Source organism: Myripristis murdjan, chromosome 23, assembly GCF_902150065.1.
Source record: "Myripristis murdjan chromosome 23, fMyrMur1.1, whole genome shotgun sequence".
NCBI lineage: Eukaryota > Metazoa > Chordata > Actinopteri > Holocentriformes > Holocentridae > Myripristis > Myripristis murdjan.
Window position 1 is genome coordinate 1580259 of NC_044002.1, and position 19631 is coordinate 1599889.

General features: G+C 40.0%; 2 protein-coding genes across 8 annotated transcripts in view; both read left to right on the forward strand.

Annotated features, from left to right (window-relative positions):
- The first annotated feature begins 227 nt into the window (after nt 1–227).
- Nucleotides 228–5146, forward strand: mrps33 (mitochondrial ribosomal protein S33). Of its 3 annotated transcripts, none has more exons than XM_030046324.1 (3): nt 228–310; nt 3207–3426; nt 4256–5146. In XM_030046324.1, the coding sequence occupies exons 2-3, from the start codon at nt 3212–3214 to the stop codon at nt 4359–4361; spliced, it is 321 nt and encodes a 106-aa protein (XP_029902184.1). In that variant the 5' UTR covers nt 228–310; nt 3207–3211; the 3' UTR covers nt 4362–5146. The 3 variants fall into 3 exon arrangements, with proteins under 3 accessions (XP_029902184.1, XP_029902185.1, XP_029902183.1); XM_030046325.1 differs by lacking the exon at nt 228–310 and adding an exon at nt 366–384 and having other exon boundaries at nt 3210–3426; XM_030046323.1 differs by lacking the exon at nt 228–310 and adding an exon at nt 412–668 and having other exon boundaries at nt 3210–3426.
- A 1246-nt stretch (nt 5147–6392) lies between these two features.
- braf (B-Raf proto-oncogene, serine/threonine kinase) overlaps nt 6393–19631 on the forward strand; it is a 31009-nt gene continuing 17770 nt past the window's right edge. For 3 of the 5 annotated variants that reach the window (XR_003927843.1, XR_003927844.1, XM_030045712.1), the window contains exons 1-9: nt 6393–6672; nt 11023–11124; nt 11872–12156; nt 13532–13635; nt 14657–14759; nt 15057–15205; nt 16804–16923; nt 19154–19313; nt 19585–19624. Coding sequence is in view for 3 of the 5 variants with exons in the window: in XM_030045712.1 (XP_029901572.1) it covers nt 6517–6672; nt 11023–11124; nt 11872–12156; nt 13532–13635; nt 14657–14759; nt 15057–15205; nt 16804–16923; nt 19154–19313; nt 19585–19624 (1219 nt within the window). In the remaining 2 variants the exon portion in view is untranslated. Of the gene's footprint in view, nt 6736–11022; nt 11125–11871; nt 12157–13531; nt 13636–14656; nt 14760–15056; nt 15206–16803; nt 16924–19153; nt 19314–19584; nt 19625–19631 lie in introns of all 5 variants that reach the window. The other 2 variants (XM_030045713.1, XM_030045714.1) reach the window with 2 other exon arrangements.

Below are 19631 nucleotides of genomic sequence, written 5' to 3' on the forward strand. Positions count from 1 at the left end.
GGTAACATTTCAACAACAAAAAAAAAAAAATAGAAGATAAGTATCGTGGGTCTACATAAATATTTTTCCCCACATAACACAATAAACGTTTTAACAACTTCAGCTGCTAAAAGATGTACTGGAAAAAAATAACGACTGGCCATGAATTACGCTGCAATTAATTTCGAGTGGGTTCATTATTTACATGAATGTATTTACACACTTATTCCCCTCTGCATAGCGGAACTATGTACAAAACCAGCAGAATGCACGACATCGTAAGAGGGACGGACTTCCTGCCAGTGCACGGTTTGATAACAAGGAGAGAGTACAGTCGTGTCTCCTGTCTACTGTTTTTTAAGAGGCTCAGTTCCAAACTTTGCATAACGTTTAAAAGCTATTTGGGTACGTTATGTAAAATACTAGAAGGTTTTTCGTGCGGCAGACAAGCGGAAGTGAAGTCAGCTGACCTATGAGCTGACCAATCAGCTTTACGGAAAATGTCATGCGCGCAGCCCGGTCTGGTAGAGAGTGGAGGGCACTGTGTGTGAAGGTTAGCAAGCTAGCTAACTTCAGCCACACCAGTCAGTAGTTGATACATGAAGTGCAACGTTTCGTAACATTTATCTGATTGAAACATTAATTTTTGTTCGCTAACGGGCTACGTCAAGCCTCCCTGTCAGACTGCGGTAAGCCTCACCTTTCTAAGACTATTTGTTTCATTTGGCCTTGCTGCTAGCGAGCCTCGTTGCTAGTTTTGCGGGTGTTTTTAATGGTTTATTAACCGGTGTGGACAGTAGTTAGGGGTGGGGAAAATTAATTCACTGACAGTTCACTTCAGTATTTGCCGAATTGATAAAATTAAAAACACAAAGGTCTCAATAAATCGTAGTATCGAATCGCAATACCTGTAGGATCACAGTACCGGCAGAACGTCTAGAATCGGACACGCAACTAAGTCCAAACTTTGCTAAAAACGTCCCCTGTCGTCCTGGCCTCCCCCGGCTGGACAGCACTGTCCCAGTGTCCCACTGGTCTCAACAGTGCACACTGATACAGAGACCCCTGTGATCGTCCAGAGGGGTTTGCTGTGTAAGCCAACGGCAGATAGACATGTGTCTGCTACTGCATATGTCGAGGCCGGCTGTCCCAGGACACACACAGTTATGTTACCTAAAGCTATGCTTTAGGTAAGATACTTCAGATTCTGGATGTGCATTATTTTTGGAAATATGACTCACACAGTCTCTGGAGGTGTGTGATTCAACTTTATAAAACAACCAAAAAATCATAATAAATCGTAATATTGACAAACAATACTTGTCAAATCACAATACATAGGGTATTAGCAGCCAAGTATGGAGCAGGGAGATGAGCATGTTACCCAGCCCTGTCAGCTGGGCTGTGTGTGGATGGATGTCACAGTGCCAGACTGTGGTAAAGCCCCTGCTGCACATGTCATTTACCATTAAAATAGTCAAACTTAAACATGAAATATTAACTTATTTGTTAATTCTTGCTATGTAATTATATGTCTAATATCTAGTGTCCAAACAGAACACAGTGTTATTTGTGTCTGCATATAGTATCAGAATAGGTAAAATTCATACAAAGTAAATAAAAAAAAAAAAAAAAGAATGAGTAAGAGAGTAGAACAGTACAATGAGTCTTATCTATGTAAATCATTTGAAAGTTGAATAAATATTGATGTTTTAACTGTTTTAATGTGATGCTCCATTTCCCTAACAGAAGAAATAATAATAATAAAATAATATGTAATAAAAATATTTTCAGTTTTTGTGAATTTATCTACAAAACGGTTTTCTACAATCAGAATTAGGTTAATAAGAGAGTATGCTATAGTTATAATAGCTACATATAATATCTTTAAAGGAAAGGGAGAAGTTTTCCAGAATACCATTCATGTCCTTTCCTTTCCTCTGCTCCTCAAGCTCTTAGAAACATCACATTAGGTCAACAAAAAGTTACAAAAAGTCTGTCAGTGTGTCACAAAGGCAGTGATGATTAATATTGACTGTTTCAATGAGAAAACTTAACTCCAAGAATAATTTGCCTACATAAAGCGCTCGTACAGTCCACATCACATATACCACTTTAAAGCAATATAAAGCCTGTGCAAATCCCAAATCCACATGCAGCTGAGCTGAGTGTAACCAGGCACAGAAGAAACTGCCAACATGCACCACAGCCTACAGTCTAAAACAAACAGGTCTAATCCTGTCATATGCAAGGAGGAGGAGAGGGAAAAAGGAAGGAAATAAAAATATGTGATTATGTGATGGTTCTGCCCTTTACATTATATGTGTAAATCTTTCAAAATATAATAATTTATGATGTCTCCCCCTTTGTTAAGTTTCAGTACTTTTTTAAACAAACTCGTAGCAGCTACATACAGTATGGATGAATTAAGTGCAATTAATATGAATATCTCCAAAAGCCTGTTTTAGACATTTTTTTTTTTTTTTTTTTTTTTTTTTAGAAATGTCAGCAATATTCTGTTGATGATGTCATTCGTTTCTTTGTCGAAGTTTGGTAGGTTTCACATTCAGATCGATGTCACAGTATTTCAGCTGCAGGAGATACACATATCTAAATTGGAACACATAATGTAAATGAGCCTAATTTACATGATAGGCCCAATTTATGTGCCAATGGCCTGAGAGAGCACTTTCTCAAGCTGCAGAAGATTGTGGGCCATAAGTGATTCGTCCTTTCTTTTAAGGCTATTTATTTGCTGTAAGGAAACAAAGCAGGAGCTAATGGCTTCCTTCATGAAGTAAACATTTCAGAAGTTCCTCATCATGGCTGCCAGTCAGGAGTTTTCCCTGGTCACATCTGTTCTTGAGGAAAGTTCCTTACTCTTTACAGAATTCGGTGGCACTCCTTGTCAATGCAAGGCACATATATGTAATGTAATACCCCAAAGTGTGTAACATTGCGATAGATGTTTGTGACAAATATTTGGGTGCACGTTTTGCTACACAAGAATCTGAGGTACAGTCCTTGCATCACCCTCTGGGTTTGCATAAAGTTAGTATTTTAGATATGGCTTACTAATTGATTTCTGGCTCAGTGTCTGCTCTGTGTTGTAATGATAAATCTGCAAGGTGACATTTTGAGACATGCAGGGCTAAGAAACAGTGAGCACTACACCTTACCATGCCCATTTGATACCTCATCCATGTTGTACACTTTTGCTTGGTTTCCAGCCATGGCCAGCCTGTCCAATTACGCAGTTCGCATGGCCAGGCTTAGTGCGCGGATCTTCGGGGATGTTGTGCGTCCAACAGACTCAAAGTCCATGAAGGTGGTCCAACTCTTCAAGGAGCCTCCAATGGCCCAGAGGAAGGAGGTGTACGACTGGTACCCACAGCACAAAATCTACTATGCCATGACCCAGAAGCTGAGGTTCATGGGGCTGTTCAGGTATTTAAGGAAGTGTCTTTTTACCAACTAATGTCACAGATTGGCATTTGTGCTGAAAAGGCTTTGTTTGGTGTAATTTGTTGGCCTGTTGTAATTAGGGCAATCCCAATAGCAGTAAAATGAATTGCAGTATGACGTTTTACTGCATCGCTCAGCCCTGGTTGTGGTTTTTGCTCTACAGCCCAAGGTGCTTGTAAGTAACTTTAAGTACTGAAAGGTTTTTATAGGTTTTACCATTTTAATGTCCACTTACAGCAGAAATGTTGTTCCACCTTGCTTAGAATGAATAAATCCCTGTAGTTTTTGGAGGAATTTGTCCATCATAAAAATGTTAATATTTTAAGATACTGAATGTTAACATTAAATATTGGCTAGCAGCAGGTTTAGCGTAAATATATTGGCAGAAGTCTTCAAAACACCTATATCAAACCCCAATTAACTTACTAAATTCCCCAACACCAATTAAATCATCAGTTCTCTCTCCATATCTGCCTGACCTGATAATTATTCAAACTGAAATGCAGCGAGACATGTATATGTTCTTTAGCAGGAACAGTTTGATCCATGCTTCATATAGAGTGAATGTATCATAATGTACTTGTGGTCAGAGTATAAGTAAAGCAAAGGAGAGGCTTTGCATCAGATTTGATACTTTCCAGGCATGAAAGCAGCTGAATATTGTGAGAAGTTCATGTTGTGTGTAGGGTGTTTCTTGTTAAAAAGAATCATTTGGGCCCCATAAATAATAAGGGAGCTCAACAAACATGGTAACAAGTCTAAATGATAATCATACAACCTGTAAAAAGAAAACCCTTTTCCTCTCTCTCAGAGATGAGCATGAAGACTTCAAGGAAGAGATGCGTCGCTTGAGAAAACTGAGAGGCAAAGGGAAACCAAAGAAAGGCGAAGGGAAACGTGCAACCAAGAAAAAATAACCTGGACAACATTTCTACCGCCTGGACCTTCACACAAGACTTTAGTTTCTTTATTCTGTGGCTGGACAGAGCGTTGGACTGTGGCAGCTAGCCATTCGCACTGTGGAGTAGAGGACATTCCTATGAATGAAGCGAAATCAATCAAGTGCTGACTCAGCTGACCTTCCAGCCCCACTGCTGACAGATGTGAACAGCCTGTTTGGCTATTAGGGGAATACATGGAGCTGATGTTTTATTAAATATCATGTCAGTCAGTGTTGTCCACCCTCAATGTGATGGAGGTTCCTCACAGACAACAGCTACATAACAGCACGGCAAAACTCACATTATTTGATTTTACTGACACCTGTTCTTTATTTGTTTAATTGTTCAATTATGGCTGTTTCCCCTAAATTATTTGTTCAATAAATTCTCACACAGTCTCTCTACCACTGAGTGGTTGGAGTTGTCACTCTGCCTTGATCAGCTGCTAACCATCAAAGATCATCAAAGACCATCAAAGACCTTGTTAGTCTGAGTTCCAAGACTACCAGTATTGGGGGAAACACTTGGAAGTTCTGATGTGAAAATAGTCATATTTAAAGATATTTAATATTCACTCAAAATGTTGGCAATATTTGCCATTATCAGCCTTCAAAAACATCAGTATCAGTATAGTGTCTATACAGAGGTGTGTCTTTGCTGTTTGATGCTGTCACACTCACACCTGTTGTAATGCTGAATAACAACAAACCATGTTTCCTGTGTTGCATGTTTTAAAAAATAAAATAAGTGATTATGACAAATGGTTTCTGTCAAAACTGTGTGAGGGGAAAATAGTTGGGCATCGCTTACAAAGCTCATACAGTTTACTGCTCAGAGGTTACATTTATCAAGCACTGAAATTAACTGAACTCATTCAGTTTCTATGATATCAAATGTAAAGGGAAAGTAACAGGAAATACTAAAACCGTTCTATTTAAACGGATATTTCACTCAGTTTGAAAGATTTGATTTTATCAGACAGCATTTATGTTTCCAGTGTACTCAAATTTCTGATTCAAATGTTCAGTTCCTTGCTGAATGGTTGACTTTTATGCCAATCACTGTGATAATCTGTGTCCTGTTGAGCGAGTGTCTGAACCCTGATCCAGTAGATTGAACACAGAGTTTACCATCTAAATTTCTTTGATATTTTTGTTAATCGAGGCAGTTTGGTGTTGGATATAGATAAAAGAAAAGCCAAGTCTCAAATAATATGACACAGATATTTGCTATCTCTTCTTCCAGCTATTTGCACTACCAGGTTTCTAGTATAGTGATGGGCCTATTATTTTACTGACAGGATTTCTTTTCTTTTTGTTTTTTTTTTTTTCCCCCAGTGTGGTTAGTGGTTGAGAAAAGTGTAAACCATAAATACCATAACATGCGAATGTATTTCCAACCACTACGCAACTATTTCTATCAAAATTTCTAGCACATGGAAATGGGCCAATCATTATTATTATTATTATTATTATTATTATTATTATTCGAGTACCTCAACACCTTTTGAGACATAAAAAAATTAAATAAAAAGGAGTGGCTGTTGGATGTTACATTCTTCATTATTAAGCAAAACATCCAACACCCCAATTATTTGATTTTTTTTAAAATATAAATTTATTATTATTAAATACAATATTCAATATTCCTACTAACAGCCCTTCTTAATAGAAATTGGCCTACTGTTGCTAACAACAACAACAATAATAATAATAATAATAATAATAATAATAATAATAATGATGATAATTACAGGAATAATACTGAGGATCTTTTTATTACTTAGAAGTACTGAGGTTGTTTTAATAATAACTAACAATTGTTTATTATTATTATTACCATCATTATTATTATTATTAGTAGTAGTAGTAATATTAGTAGAAGTATCATTATTATTATAACAGTAGTAGCAGTCCTGGTAGTGGTGCCCGATCGACACTATTTGAAGTCAGTAATTTGTTGTTGTTGGAGCTGTTGTTGAGCCAGAGTAATAGCAGTGTGTCATCCAGGCTGTCCAGAGGCTCGGCAGCTCCGCTCTGCCGTCCTGCGTCTCTGTCTCCCCCTCCTGTCCTCAACACCAGCCTGCGTTTCTTCCCTCTATTATTTTCCACTCAGTTTCTCGCAGTTTAAAATGGCGGCGTTGAGCAGCGCCGAGTCCCCACCGCCCGTCTTCAACGGAGACACCACGGAGCGGGAGCCGGGCAGGGAGCGGGGCCTGGACGAGCTAGGCGCCGGGCTGCACTCCTCCTGCTCGGCGGGGATCCCGGGAGGTCCGCAGGACGAGGAGGTAGGCGCTCCGGCGGCGGGTAGCGGGGCTGAGCTGGGCAGGGGACACGGGCTCCGAGTGGAGGTAATTGGATGTAAATCTTCAGGAAACACCGGTTGTAACATGGATCGTGGGGGATGCATTGCAGGGGGCAAGACGATGCACAAAAAATGGAAACGATTCAATCCAACACGGAGCATTCGCCCTCCCCCGGTTCCATTTTCAGAAAAATGCGTTTGCGACAGATAAATCTGAGCGGTAGAGAAAGGTTTTTATTCGGTGGAGCCAGTGTTTATTTCAGGCCTGCTTTATTCCATTCGCTCCTGGCTTCATTTTCCAGGCTTCACTGCAGCTGCAGCCTGGTGCGCCAACAGAGCATACACACATACACACCGCTGTTAACACAACAAAGAGCTACAATTACACCCATTTCTAATGGCTTTTAATAGATTATGCTTAAAGTTGCATTTTCGCAGATTCACTGTCGTCCTTAGCCTCAAAGGGATAATGATGGAGATGGTGGTGATGATGATGATGATGGTGGTGGTGATGGGGATGATGATGATGATGATGATGATGGTGGTGGTGGTGGTGGCAAGTCGTGTTTGTGTGTGTGTTTTTAGCTCAAAAATTTATAGCTGCCTCATCTATATTATAGGCTTTACCATCACTACCACCCCATACACACACACACACACACACACACACACACACACACACACACACACATACACATAAACAGGCATAACATCAGCCAGGCTATGTCCTTCTCCCTGATTGCACAGTGACCACAGGATAGCCTAGCCTGTAAATCTGACTGCCTCTTGACTGCTCAGTCTGCAGGTCACAGGCCTCCTTGCTGGACCATGATGTAGTAGCAACACACCTATGTCCTGCACACCCAGTGGCAACAGCGTGTGGGATTGAATATGAGAACATAGAACCAGTATAGCTTCTGAATTTCTATACCATGCCACGCTAGGGTTACTCTAAAAATATCAGATTTTTTCCCTCTGCAGTCAAATCTGTGGCGAGCCTGCACAAACTTGGTCTTTATTCCTCGCATTAGGCTGTAAAGAGTATCTTCCTCACTGTCTAGTCCTTCTGTCACGCTGCTTATTATAAAGTTGTCCTTCTATCTAAAGCTACAAGATCTCAAAGGTTTTCTTAACATCAAACCAGCTGAATTTCCCTTTTGGACAAGTCCAGTGAGTGCTCATCCACTGTAATTGCAGAGTATCCCCATTAATCTTCGACTAAACAGCACTAAAGCGTAACTCTGGGCAATCTTGAGCTGGACATACCCTTTGATTCTGACAAAAAAAAATCTCTTCATTTGCTTCTCTATGGAGCTACTTGGGTCTTCCTTGCCTGGTTGCTACTGTTCAGTCTCCCCCTAAAAGGCCATTGCACCTTCAAAAATCCACCCAGAGCATTTTTTTCAACACATTGTCACTCATTCTGTAATGAGACGTGTCAATAAAAAGATGGGAAATCTACAGTATGTAGAACTGTGCCTTCGTCCTGCACTTAAGATGCTACCTTGGCTGTTGGTTTTAGCACTTCCTCGTTTTCTCTTTGCCAGCCGACTGTGGCGGCCTGTCTACATACGCTGCTGTGTAAAGTTGTCCAAAATAAGAAGTGAAAGTTCTCAGGTCACGCATAAATTGAAAATTAAATGTGGGCTGTACATATCTCATTACAGAGTGAGTGAAGTGGGTGAAGACATGCTGGGGGTGTTTTTTAAGGGGTGATTTTTGGAGTGTACTGTGATAAACATGATATAATTAGCTCTGTAGTGAAGCAGTTAATGAGACTTTGGTCTAAATCAATGGGCATGATTGGGGAAAAAATATGGAAAAGTAAGTTCCAGGTAGGGCTGCATGATACAGTAAAAAATCATATGTGATTATTTTGACATATATTGCAATTATATTTGTGATTTTAGTGGGAGTGATCATTTTCACATCAACATTTTAATTTTAATTGGATAACAAACTAGTAAAATGAGTATTTTTTTTTTCTTTTTTTGCTCTGGTGTGCACCAAACCATCTTTTTTTTTTTTTTTTACATTTGGAAATTATTATTTTAAGGTATACTGTCACATTTAACCTTGATTTAAAAAAAATGCAGCTCTTATGATTTGGGTATTGTGCTTAACCATATTGCAGTTTCAATCAGACCCGGCATTGAACCTGGAACTGCCATCAGAATCAGGCTATGACTCTGCAGGTGGCCGCATGTTTACCTAGGAAGGCAGTCCCATGTGCTGCAGATCATATTAGACTTGGTTTTCAAACTGGGTGTCCGGAGACCCCCAGGGGTTCATGAGAGGGTTACTGGGGGTCCCTAGGAAAAGCAGGAATACATTAATTGAACTTTTATGATATTTTCTGAAAGTTAGAACAGTGGATGGAAATGGATTTAAAGGATATCTGTTTTGATTAGCCTACTTTTGAAACTCATAGCTTGGCTGTACCAACCTTTGTTTTCTCCAAACCTAATAATAAAAATTCTCCACAGATTCCTTAGGACAAAATTCTCCTAAAGGGGGATCAGTGAACTATTGTGCATGTATTTTTGGGGGTCCTTGACATTAAAAGGTTTGGGGTCCATAAGAAAACATGAAGCATGCTAGCTTGTTTTGGATGTGTCTGCTGCTCTGGCCCTTTGTAAATGATGACATGTAACATTAAGCAAAAGGAAGTCATGTTGGTTACTTCAGCTATTTTGAGTGTGTTGTAGATGTCATGTTGGGAAATGCCTTTAGGTGTGGAGACCAATCTAAGGCCATTTGCACACATGTTTAGAGCCGGCCTCTTCTATATTCTGATATCCACCAAGCCTCACCCAGCATTAAGTAGACATGTTGCCATATTACTTCTTTGATTACTGTAACACTTAAACTGATGCTGTTTATCAGGACTAAATTGATTTGTGTAGGCCAGTGAGGTCCATAATGTCCAAAGAGTCACAGAGACAATCTCAAGCAGTCCCAGAAAAACAGAATCTTTAGCCTATTACAATTTAAGTTAGCAAAATGAGATATTTATGTATTTTATTATGAGAAGGGAGTTGTCTAGTCAGCTTTCTTTTTGTCTTCTTCTATGACTTTTTTTTTTTTTTTTTTTTTTTTTTTTTTACAGTAATAGTGTTTTGAGTTCAGGCATGTCAAATTTTAAAATGTATTCTTATTGGACTTGAATTGGCTAATTTATTTTAAGATGGTCTGTTGTTATTCAATGCTGTGTATCTGTATGGGGTTTTCGCATTTAAATGTCATTCGAGAACCCCTTGAGTGCATGATGGAAAAGTTTTAGGTGATACGTTATGTAAACAAAGCCAATGGATGGTATTTCTCCACATTTTAATCATTTTGTCATTAGACGTTATGGTCTTATAGAATTAAGAAATAGCTGAACCTTTGAAAATTCCCAATAGGCCTACGTATTCCCCATGTAGGTATTAAATCAAGCCGTGATCGGTAGCCTGTTTCTTTACTATGACTGCATCTAAGCCCATAAGCCAGTTAAACTGCTATACATCTAATTGGATCAGATTCTTCATATTAATGCACTTAATGTGAAGAAGAAGGCCGAGTAGAGGTGAAAGTAGACACGCTGCATTTGTCGAAGTTTGATATTGAAATTGTCATATCATGCATTTAAGCGCCTTTTTAGTAAGCCAAAATAGTTGAGATCTGTACGGTTATCAGGCAGCGATAAAAGGGAAACTGTATCTGTATGGTCCCAGTTCCTGGTGCTACAAAACTCTATTTGACAACTGCAATATGTTTGATGTTTCAATAACCCATGCCTACAGGGAATTCCCACCTACATTAAATAGAGCGCTGGGGGGACAAGTCTCATTTTAACATCTTTTTTTCCTTTTTCTTTTTTTTTTGTCTTGACGTGGTGAAGACAAATTGATTTGTCAGCTGTAGTTAGTTACCTCCAAGGCCCAGATATTATTAACTTTGTTCTAATCACCTTTTCGCATCCACTGCAAGATAGGCTTAGAAATAAGCCTCTAACAAGCATACATTATCTGTACAATTATCCATACAAATGTATGGATAATTTTTTGTATATCAGTAGTTAATTGTCTAAGTTTGTCAAAACCCCACCGAGGGAAAAGCTTGTACTGCTTCTGTATAGAGTCATTGATCTGGGGAATGCCATGGAGTCAAACTCTCATTTTTGTCATCCCTGGGTAAGCTTCGGACTTCCACGATGCACTGTTTCATTGTTTGGGTGGGGCAAGACCGGGAAAGATTGCTCCAAAAGGTCTGCCAACTAAGTTTTCTTTTTATTTCCTGAAGGATAGCCAATTTGTTAACATTCGTGACATTGGTGTCTTCCCCCCCACAGATCTGGAATATCAAGCAGATGATTAAGTTGACGCAAGAACACTTAGAGGCCCTCCTGGACAAGTTTGGAGGGGAACATAATCCTCCTTCCATATATCTGGAGGTAAGAGTGGTTAGGATATGAAAAATAAAAGAAGTAAGAATGTTGTGTTATCGAAGAAATCCCTGTGAATGTCATTTCAAAGGCCCATACCAGTGATTTTGAATGTTAGGCCCATTTACTACAATTTACTCACATTTTACATTGCAACAAACCATTTTGCAAATCTTGCAGGGCTACTGAAAATTTCATATATAATCACATATAATCAAAATCCCTTCGTTTTCAAATTTGAGTTTTGGTTGAAACACCCACCTTATGATGTTCTGCTTCTGCAACTAACAAAGCTGTTGACATTTATAAACCATAGAACTGATAATTGGCTGTGTAAAGCAAACATTTCCATGGGGACTATTTTCCACAAGGCTGTCAGATTCATTCAGATCACTCCGCCCCATGTCAAGCCATCAAAACACAACAGTACAGCTGCTTTTAGGAAAACTAATGTGGACGACTTTAGATGGTGATGGAATAGTGTTGTGAAGAAGATCTGAAGTCTCTGAAAGTTTGTTTTCATATCATAGTGGAATGAATGGAAACCAATGACTATCAAAGGAAGGAAAAATGAGATCAAAATTCTAAAATGTCACTGCTTGCCTTGGGAAAAGATGATCAAAATCACGAAGTATAGCCTATACTTTTTCTAGATATTATGCTAAACATACAAAATCACTGGCATGGTCCTTTAAGCATGATGACTGTTGAGCTGCAGTGGTTTCTGAGGTTGACCAACATCCATTCCCTCTCCAGGCTTATGAGGAATACACCAGTAAGCTGGATGCCCTTCAGCAGAGGGAGCAGCAGCTGCTGGAGGCCATGGGCAATGGTACAGACTTCTCCTGCTCCTCACCAACACCGGCCCTTGTGGAAGTGAAGATGGGAGGTTGCGGGGTTGGTGGAGGAGCTCAGGCCTTCCCCTCAGCCCCTAACACCTTGGCTGTCCTACAGACACCAACTGATGCTGGCCGAGCCAACCCTCGCTCGCCCCAGAAGCCCATTGTCAGGGTCTTCCTGCCCAACAAACAGCGAACAGTGGTATGACTGTTGTGATTGTTTTTTCTTATGGCAAATGTGGATTCAAGGCTTTGAATTTTGGTCATGGTAGCCTGTAAAACACTAAAACAAATATCAATACCATATTACCTCTATGTACCATAGAGCTTAATAAATCATGGTTAGCCTTGCAACAGTCCAGTTTCTTTTGAAATTGAATGGGTGCCTCAGCACGTTCTGAGCAGATTATTTGAACTGTGGAGTGTTTCCTCTTTTACTTGGTTTCATATGGCTAGCTGAGAACAATGCAACTCAAATCTCACCAAATAACTATACTGAGGCACCTGAAAATGCAAGACAAAAACCAAGTGCGGACTAGAAAGACCGATGCGCATGAACTGATGAAGCCCCTTGGATAAGAGGCGAAACGTCTTCCTAAGACAAATACAAGTCCAGTTGCCTACGATTCAATTTGCCCAAAGAGAACGATGACCTGGATAAATGAGAATATCCATAGACAAAAACCAAGGTGCTGTTAGTTACTAACTTCTAGAAATGACCCCAAAGAGGCAACAGTGCGAGGGTCTCCAAGTATGAGCAGCTGCCAGAAGTTCCTCATGTTTGGAAATCCTAGCATAGCAAAATGAAGCAAGACAAATCACATTGTGGACCGATGCTCATATACGGCTACTTCTTCATATTCTCAACTGCTATGAACACCAGGGACTACAGATTCATCAAGTGTAGCGAAAGTTACAGGGTCTGGAATAAGATTTGCTGTGACCAAGATCTGTAACCAGGTGTGATGAAAGGTCACCAAAGCGGTCTAACAGTCATGGTAATTGTGAATCCTTGCGACTTTAGTTTACAAGCCCTGGTTCACTGATAACTGGACCACCTAAATGAAAGAACTATAAAACCCCCCACAGAACCTCTGGACCTCAGAAAATGAACTTGAGGCATGATCACACTTTTTAAATGGATGATCCTAGTTGTTTAGGGTTAGGAGTATTAGGACACTTAGTTCAGATAATGGCATATTGGAATGGATGTCAACCTTGCATAGGCTGACATTGTTCACAAGGAAGGGCTTTTTTGGAATGGTTTGGTTCTCCAACAGATTGGTGAACAGTGTGAGGCCAGGGGAAATGAGTGAATGTAGGTGACCCCCTTTACTTTGATTAGCTACACAGTTGGAAGCTGCTGCCTTGCAGATAAAAGCCTTGCCATGAACAGAGACTTACAAACTAACACAAATGGGTAAAAAGAGTGGTGTCCCTCTTCAATATCAGCATCCTAACTTGAGGGATTGATTCACCTCACTGACTTGTTCTTGGCCTGCTCTGGTCAACCATGCTAGTTCCAGCAGCTAACTGAAATGATTCCTGTCCTCTTTTGGTGGTCTGCTGTGTCCCAGGTCCCTGCCCGCTGTGGGATGACGGTAAGGGACTCGCTGAAGAAAGCTCTGATGATGCGAGGTCTCATCCCAGAATGCTGTGCAGTCTACAGGATACAGGATGGGTAAGGCCAGCGTCAGCATACAGGATAGAGGCAGCCATAAGTTGTCCTAAAAAAAGCACATAGGCAAACATGCACTTTATATTGCTTATATTCTCAAATGTAAAGCATGTCCGTGTACATACATTGTTTATTGGACAGTGAAACAAACACTGCCTGAATTAAAACAATAAAGATATAAGTGATGTTAAAACATACAAGCATTTATGAGTACTACATCCACCGAACTAGAGCTGGACGATTTTCCCATTCACATCAACATAGCAAGATGGTCATCACAATAACAACTAACCAAAATTGGCATCTTATTCTGTTGTGGCCGAATGACCACGGCAAACAGTTCAGTGACCATTCTACTCCATTCAATTCCTGTGACAACTTCTTGAATTCTAATACCAGGAAATGCCACATTAGTAAGACTTCTCTCCTCACTTGCGTATTTGCTCAAATTGTTTCATAACACATTGTTTCCTAACACATTTCTTGCATTCTTTGTACAACATTATCACACATTTTGCACAGTCATTTGACTATGATATAATCATTTTAAAAGTGATTAAAAAGAGCTCTTTTTTGCAAGGGTGACCAAAAAGACAGCAGCGCACATCACACATGAAAATGTGCCACTTCTTTTGAAACACCCTGCATAACACACTGGCTCTGCAACTTCTCTGTGATCAGCTTTAACCTTTTTTTTTTTTTTTTTTTTTTTTTTTTTTTTTAAATCAAATAATAGTTTAATTATCTAAACATACTGCACGGTCAGTTTGTGACCTCATGAATTACACTAATGGATGGGGCCATACTTGCTTCATATTGTTGTATTCTACAGTAAAAAACATGGAAGTATTCTTTATTCACCAATGAGACAAGCTTTTTGTAGGTGTAGGGTGTACTGATTTCCTGCTCTGAACTGCCAGGCTGTACTTGCACAGTATTCTTAATACAGTATCAAAAAAAAAACCTGTGAGGTATACACTGAGCCACAAACAGTCTTCCCTAAACTCCCCACTTCCTGTTTCAGAGAGAAGAAGCCCATTGGTTGGGACACAGACATCTCCTGGCTGACAGGAGAGGAGTTACATGTTGAAGTGTTGGAGAATGTACCGCTGACAACACATAATTTTGTAAGTATGAAGACTAAAAGATAATGGTACATAAAATATTTATATAATGGTACTCAAACCACTGAAATGGATTATTTTATACACAGTATGCCATATCGTTTACATACAGACAGAGATTCCTTCCAGTTTAGTTAATATTATTATTGGTAGTAGTAGCAGTAGCAGAACTATTTGTACTGTAGTACAGTTCATAGCTGGTGAGCAGCTACTTTGATATGTTATAATGTAAAATCCCTGCACACAGCATCCAGTCAGCTTGATCCTGATGCTTTGTCTGTCTTTCCATCTGATTTACAGGTGAGGAAGACCTTCTTCACGCTGGCCTTCTGTGACTTCTGCAGGAAGCTGCTGTTCCAGGGTTTCCGCTGTCAGACCTGCGGCTATAAGTTCCACCAGCGCTGCAGCACCGAGGTTCCTCTCATGTGTGTCAACTACGACCAGTTAGAGTAAGTCCACCTCCTGAGGAGTGACGGAATAAAAACACATCAGTGGGACAATGATACGATCGCCAGTTTAGGATGTGAAGCTACATATATTGTAGCTTTAAATACAAATATACATGTACATACACACAGTATATGCACATACATTATGTCGTCGTCGTGGTATCAGAATTTTGACTTTCACACCACTACTTAGTTTGATATCTAAAAATCTCATACTACTACAGTCTGATGACGAACAAGACAAAGACATATGTTACTGCATTCATTAACATTCCCAGTTTATCCCTAAATTCTAGTTTTAAGTGGTCCTACACTGCTGAGGCACTTCTTAAGGCCCCGACAGACCCTACAGATTCTGTGTTTTTCTCACAGATGAAAGTTAACAAAACTTGGCAAAATCTTTGGTTCTGACTTCCATTCTATGGTCATAGAACACTTTGTGTGGCACGCTCATCGATGGCTGATTTGGGTGCACTGCAACTAAAAACAGGCAGAGTCAAAGTTCTGGCAGTGTCAGAAATTTGAGTCCACAATCGTACAGCATGACTTTTGCTACGACCCATGTTTACAAAGCAGCCATTGGAACATGGGATGGGAATGATGTGGAGGGATTGATGCAGATTTAAGGGAAAATCGCCAGGCTAATCAATCAGTTTGCAAATTTGAAATTACAGCCTGATACATACTGCATTCAACATTTTAGGAGATTCATCTCATACAGTGTGAAAGGCTGTGATCTTGCAATGTTGCTGATGTTGCACAGTTTGCAGCCAGCTTAAACACAGTGTAGTAGAGGTAGAGGGTAGAGCCCAGTCAGTGTTTGATTGAAAACCAGTCCAAAAATGTCTAAGGGCGTTTTCACACCAGTCTTGTTTAGTCTGATTGAATGGAACTTGGGTGTGTTTTCTTCCTTGGGCCGGTTTGTTTGGGCAGGTGTTAGACCAGCAATCGCAGTCAGGTGTCAACCAAAACAGCCGGGCTGAGACCCTGTTGAGGGTCAACACTATCACCAATGAACTCTGGAGCGGTTTGTTTGTGGTGTGTACATGAACCAACCTAGATTTTACCCTGGTAACAGGAAGCACTGTGCATTTTGAGCTGAAGCAGCTCCCGTAGGTCAGGTGCACATTATGGATTCATAATTAATGACACACATCAAATAGCATTAATTAGCATGTGGCTTAAAAGCCACATGGCTTTTGATGATACGTTTTGATTCTTTTAAATATTTTGCCGTGTGAAATCATACTGAACCAAATGAACAATGCAACAGGTACCAATTGTTCTGCTGAGTCAAACAACAGCAAACACACTACAGGTGTGAAAAAGGTCTAAAACACTGGTCAAACTTGCTGAAATGCCTTTCATAGAAATTCACCCTGGTTGTTGGAGACTCAACTGCGATTGCGTCTTGGCGGCTCAGCGTGTTCAATGTCCAGTGTCTGTCTAGGTGTCAGCACTGTGATGGACTGGAGATCTGCCCAGGTTTTCTCAGTTAAAGCTAGGATATACCTCAACACCCTGCCACTCTGAAAAGGAGTAAGCAGGCAGAGAGTAATGAGCGAATGATTGCAGTGGGTTTGATGTCTGTTCTACAGCTTGTTGCTCGTGTCCAAGTTCTTCGAGCATCACCCGCTCACCCAGGAGGAAGTTTCCTCGGAGGGAACCACTCCGGTGTCTGAGGCCTGCCCATCACTCCCTCCGTCCGACTCCACTGGGTGAGCCCTCCACCTTCACACTCCTCACTAAGGTCAAGTTGAACGAGGACACTATTTGCTGAATCTGCCACTTTTGCTTTCTTAAGTCGCAGTAGCTCTCAATCATGTGCCACTGATGGCCAAGAGTCTGCAGATCTTCATTCTGACCAAACATTATAGCATTACAGTTGATTTCACTCATTAGTTGCTCATCTCGGGTTGAAGCTGTAATAATTAGTGAATTTAGTTGTTTAGTGATTGGCTGGAATGAAAACCTGCACACTGTTTGGCCTTGATGACTCACTGTTGAGGACTGCTATGCTATTCACTTACAACTACTATTGGGACCTTATAGAACTGAATCATCTCCCAGCCTCTGTGTTTTGCTGTTGCATGTTTGCAGAGGATAAGGTTTTACTGACGTGTCTGTATCAATTTGCACAGGGAAAAGGCTAATGAGAGCATGCTCTCTTTTTCAATAATGCCCTTTTTCAAGGATCACAATACATAAAAACAGTTATCATAAAAACAAACAAAACAATATTAATATTAACCAATGAAAGCATACAAAGTTACAAAACAAATTATAAAATATAATTCTAAACATAAATGTATATAAGCCAGAAGAGATTTAAAATTATTAAGAGGGATTAGTTTATCTAATTTGAAAAATTTCTGGTTGTTGTTCGATTTATGTGGAGCATAATATTTAAATGCTAGTTTGCCAGTCTCAGTTCTAACATACTGATTGTTGAGGACTAGATAGTTTTGGGACATAGTGCAGTGTTATGATGATCTTCCATTAAAAAGACGTGATTTGCCCAAAAGTGCTTTGTAAATAAAGAAAATGCAGTGATATTCTCTTCTCATAGCCAATGATTGCCATCCAACTTTGTCATGGAGAATACAATGAGGTCTGTAGACCTAACCAGTTGTGAATCTAGGGGGCAGAATGACAAGGCTCATCAGGAGGTTTAGGGGTTGTGGCAGGAGAGTGCAAATAGATTACATATCCATAAATCATAATGGACAAAAAAAGATGACCAGACAATTTGCTCTCTGCAAGTCTAGGTCAGACATTCCTTATTTCAATAACAGAATGCCAGTTTTGCTTCTAGTCCAGTAGATTTCAGGAATTTGAAAAGAATTTGATGGTTGACAGCATGGAAAGCTTTAGATAAATCAACAAAAAAGCAACACAGTCCTGCTTGCTATCAATAGCACTAGCGATATTGTTCAAGACTTATGATGCCACAGTCACAGTACTATGTCCAGGTCTAAATCCTGATTGATAGGATTTTAGAATAGAGTGTTGAGACAAGAAATAACCTCACCTGATTGTTTACCAGTTTCTAACACTTTAGCCAGACATGAAAGTTTAGAAATTGGTTAATCGTTCGTCTGCCTGACCTCCTTTATGCAAAGGTAGGACATAGCCTGTTTTCCAAATGTCAGGTATACTAATGACTGATTTCTCAAATACCACCTCAGATGAATCAAGCAACCCCAAATACAAGCAAAGATAAAAGGAAACATGATGTTTAAAAATGTGAGTTAATCCAGTTACCATGACAATATACTTACGAACATAACAAACTAAGTATATGCACAAGTACTCTGACCAGAAACAAATTTTAATAAGTAATAATCAGAGCAAAGCAACAGACCCTAACAGTTTTCAGGATTGAAACATATCAAACAACCAGATTTATGACCAGCGAATAGTTTTTTTTTTTTTTTGTGGCTTTTCTTTTGGTGGCTTTGGTGTTTTTTCTTGACAAATTGCATATCTGACAAAATCGTGAGACTGGATATCCACCAGTTAAGCTCGCTCAGAGCAAATAGGACTTAAGACACTACATCCTTTGTGGCTTTTTCTAAGGTCATAGACCTTTTTCACAGCATCCATTTTGACAAGAAGTGGCAGCGTAAACACAGGCATTCCTAATGACAATTAAGTTTCTGTTCCATTTAAGTGTAGCAGAGCTTTTCCAGTAAGCCAGCCTGAACAATACCCGGTGCAATAGCAGAGTCCTGGCTCTGTTCGACCTAAATGGAAGGGAACCCTCATTAATGTCATTGGTAAAAACTATGGTTACCCTGCTGTTTCATGTCAAAATGACTGTTGTGAACAAGGTCTATTAAGGAGAGCTAATGCTGGAGTGTCTCACTGTCATCATAGTTCTAAATGTGTTTTGGCTTTTCGTCATACTGCTAGTCCCTAATAAATCTTTTGTGGCCATCCATCCAGGTCGCTGTGCCACGCCACTGTGTCCCCGTCCAAGTCCATTCCCATCCCACAGAGTTTCCGGCCCAGCGAGGAGGACCACCGCAACCAGTTTGGCCAGCGGGACCGTTCGTCCTCTGCCCCCAATGTCCATATCAACACCATTGAGCCTGTCAACATCGATGTAAGTCTTTTTGTTTGTTTGTCCTAGTATTTAGGTTAACACATAGCTCCCTCTGATGGACAATGAAGAGCCTTCATTATGTGGTCTAGACTATTTACAATGGAGAGCTGCAGACTTTTGAGCCTTGACCTCACCTCCATACATTTGGTTAAAAAGCTTAGGGACACAGGTTACATAAGCACAAAACAAGACAAGTACAGAGCTTCTACAGAAAGGAAATTATGACTGATCAGTATTTATACCACTTGTTTTTCCCATTTCTTCCTTGCAGGACCTGATTCGAGATCAAGGTTTACAGAGGTCAGATGGAGGTAAGGC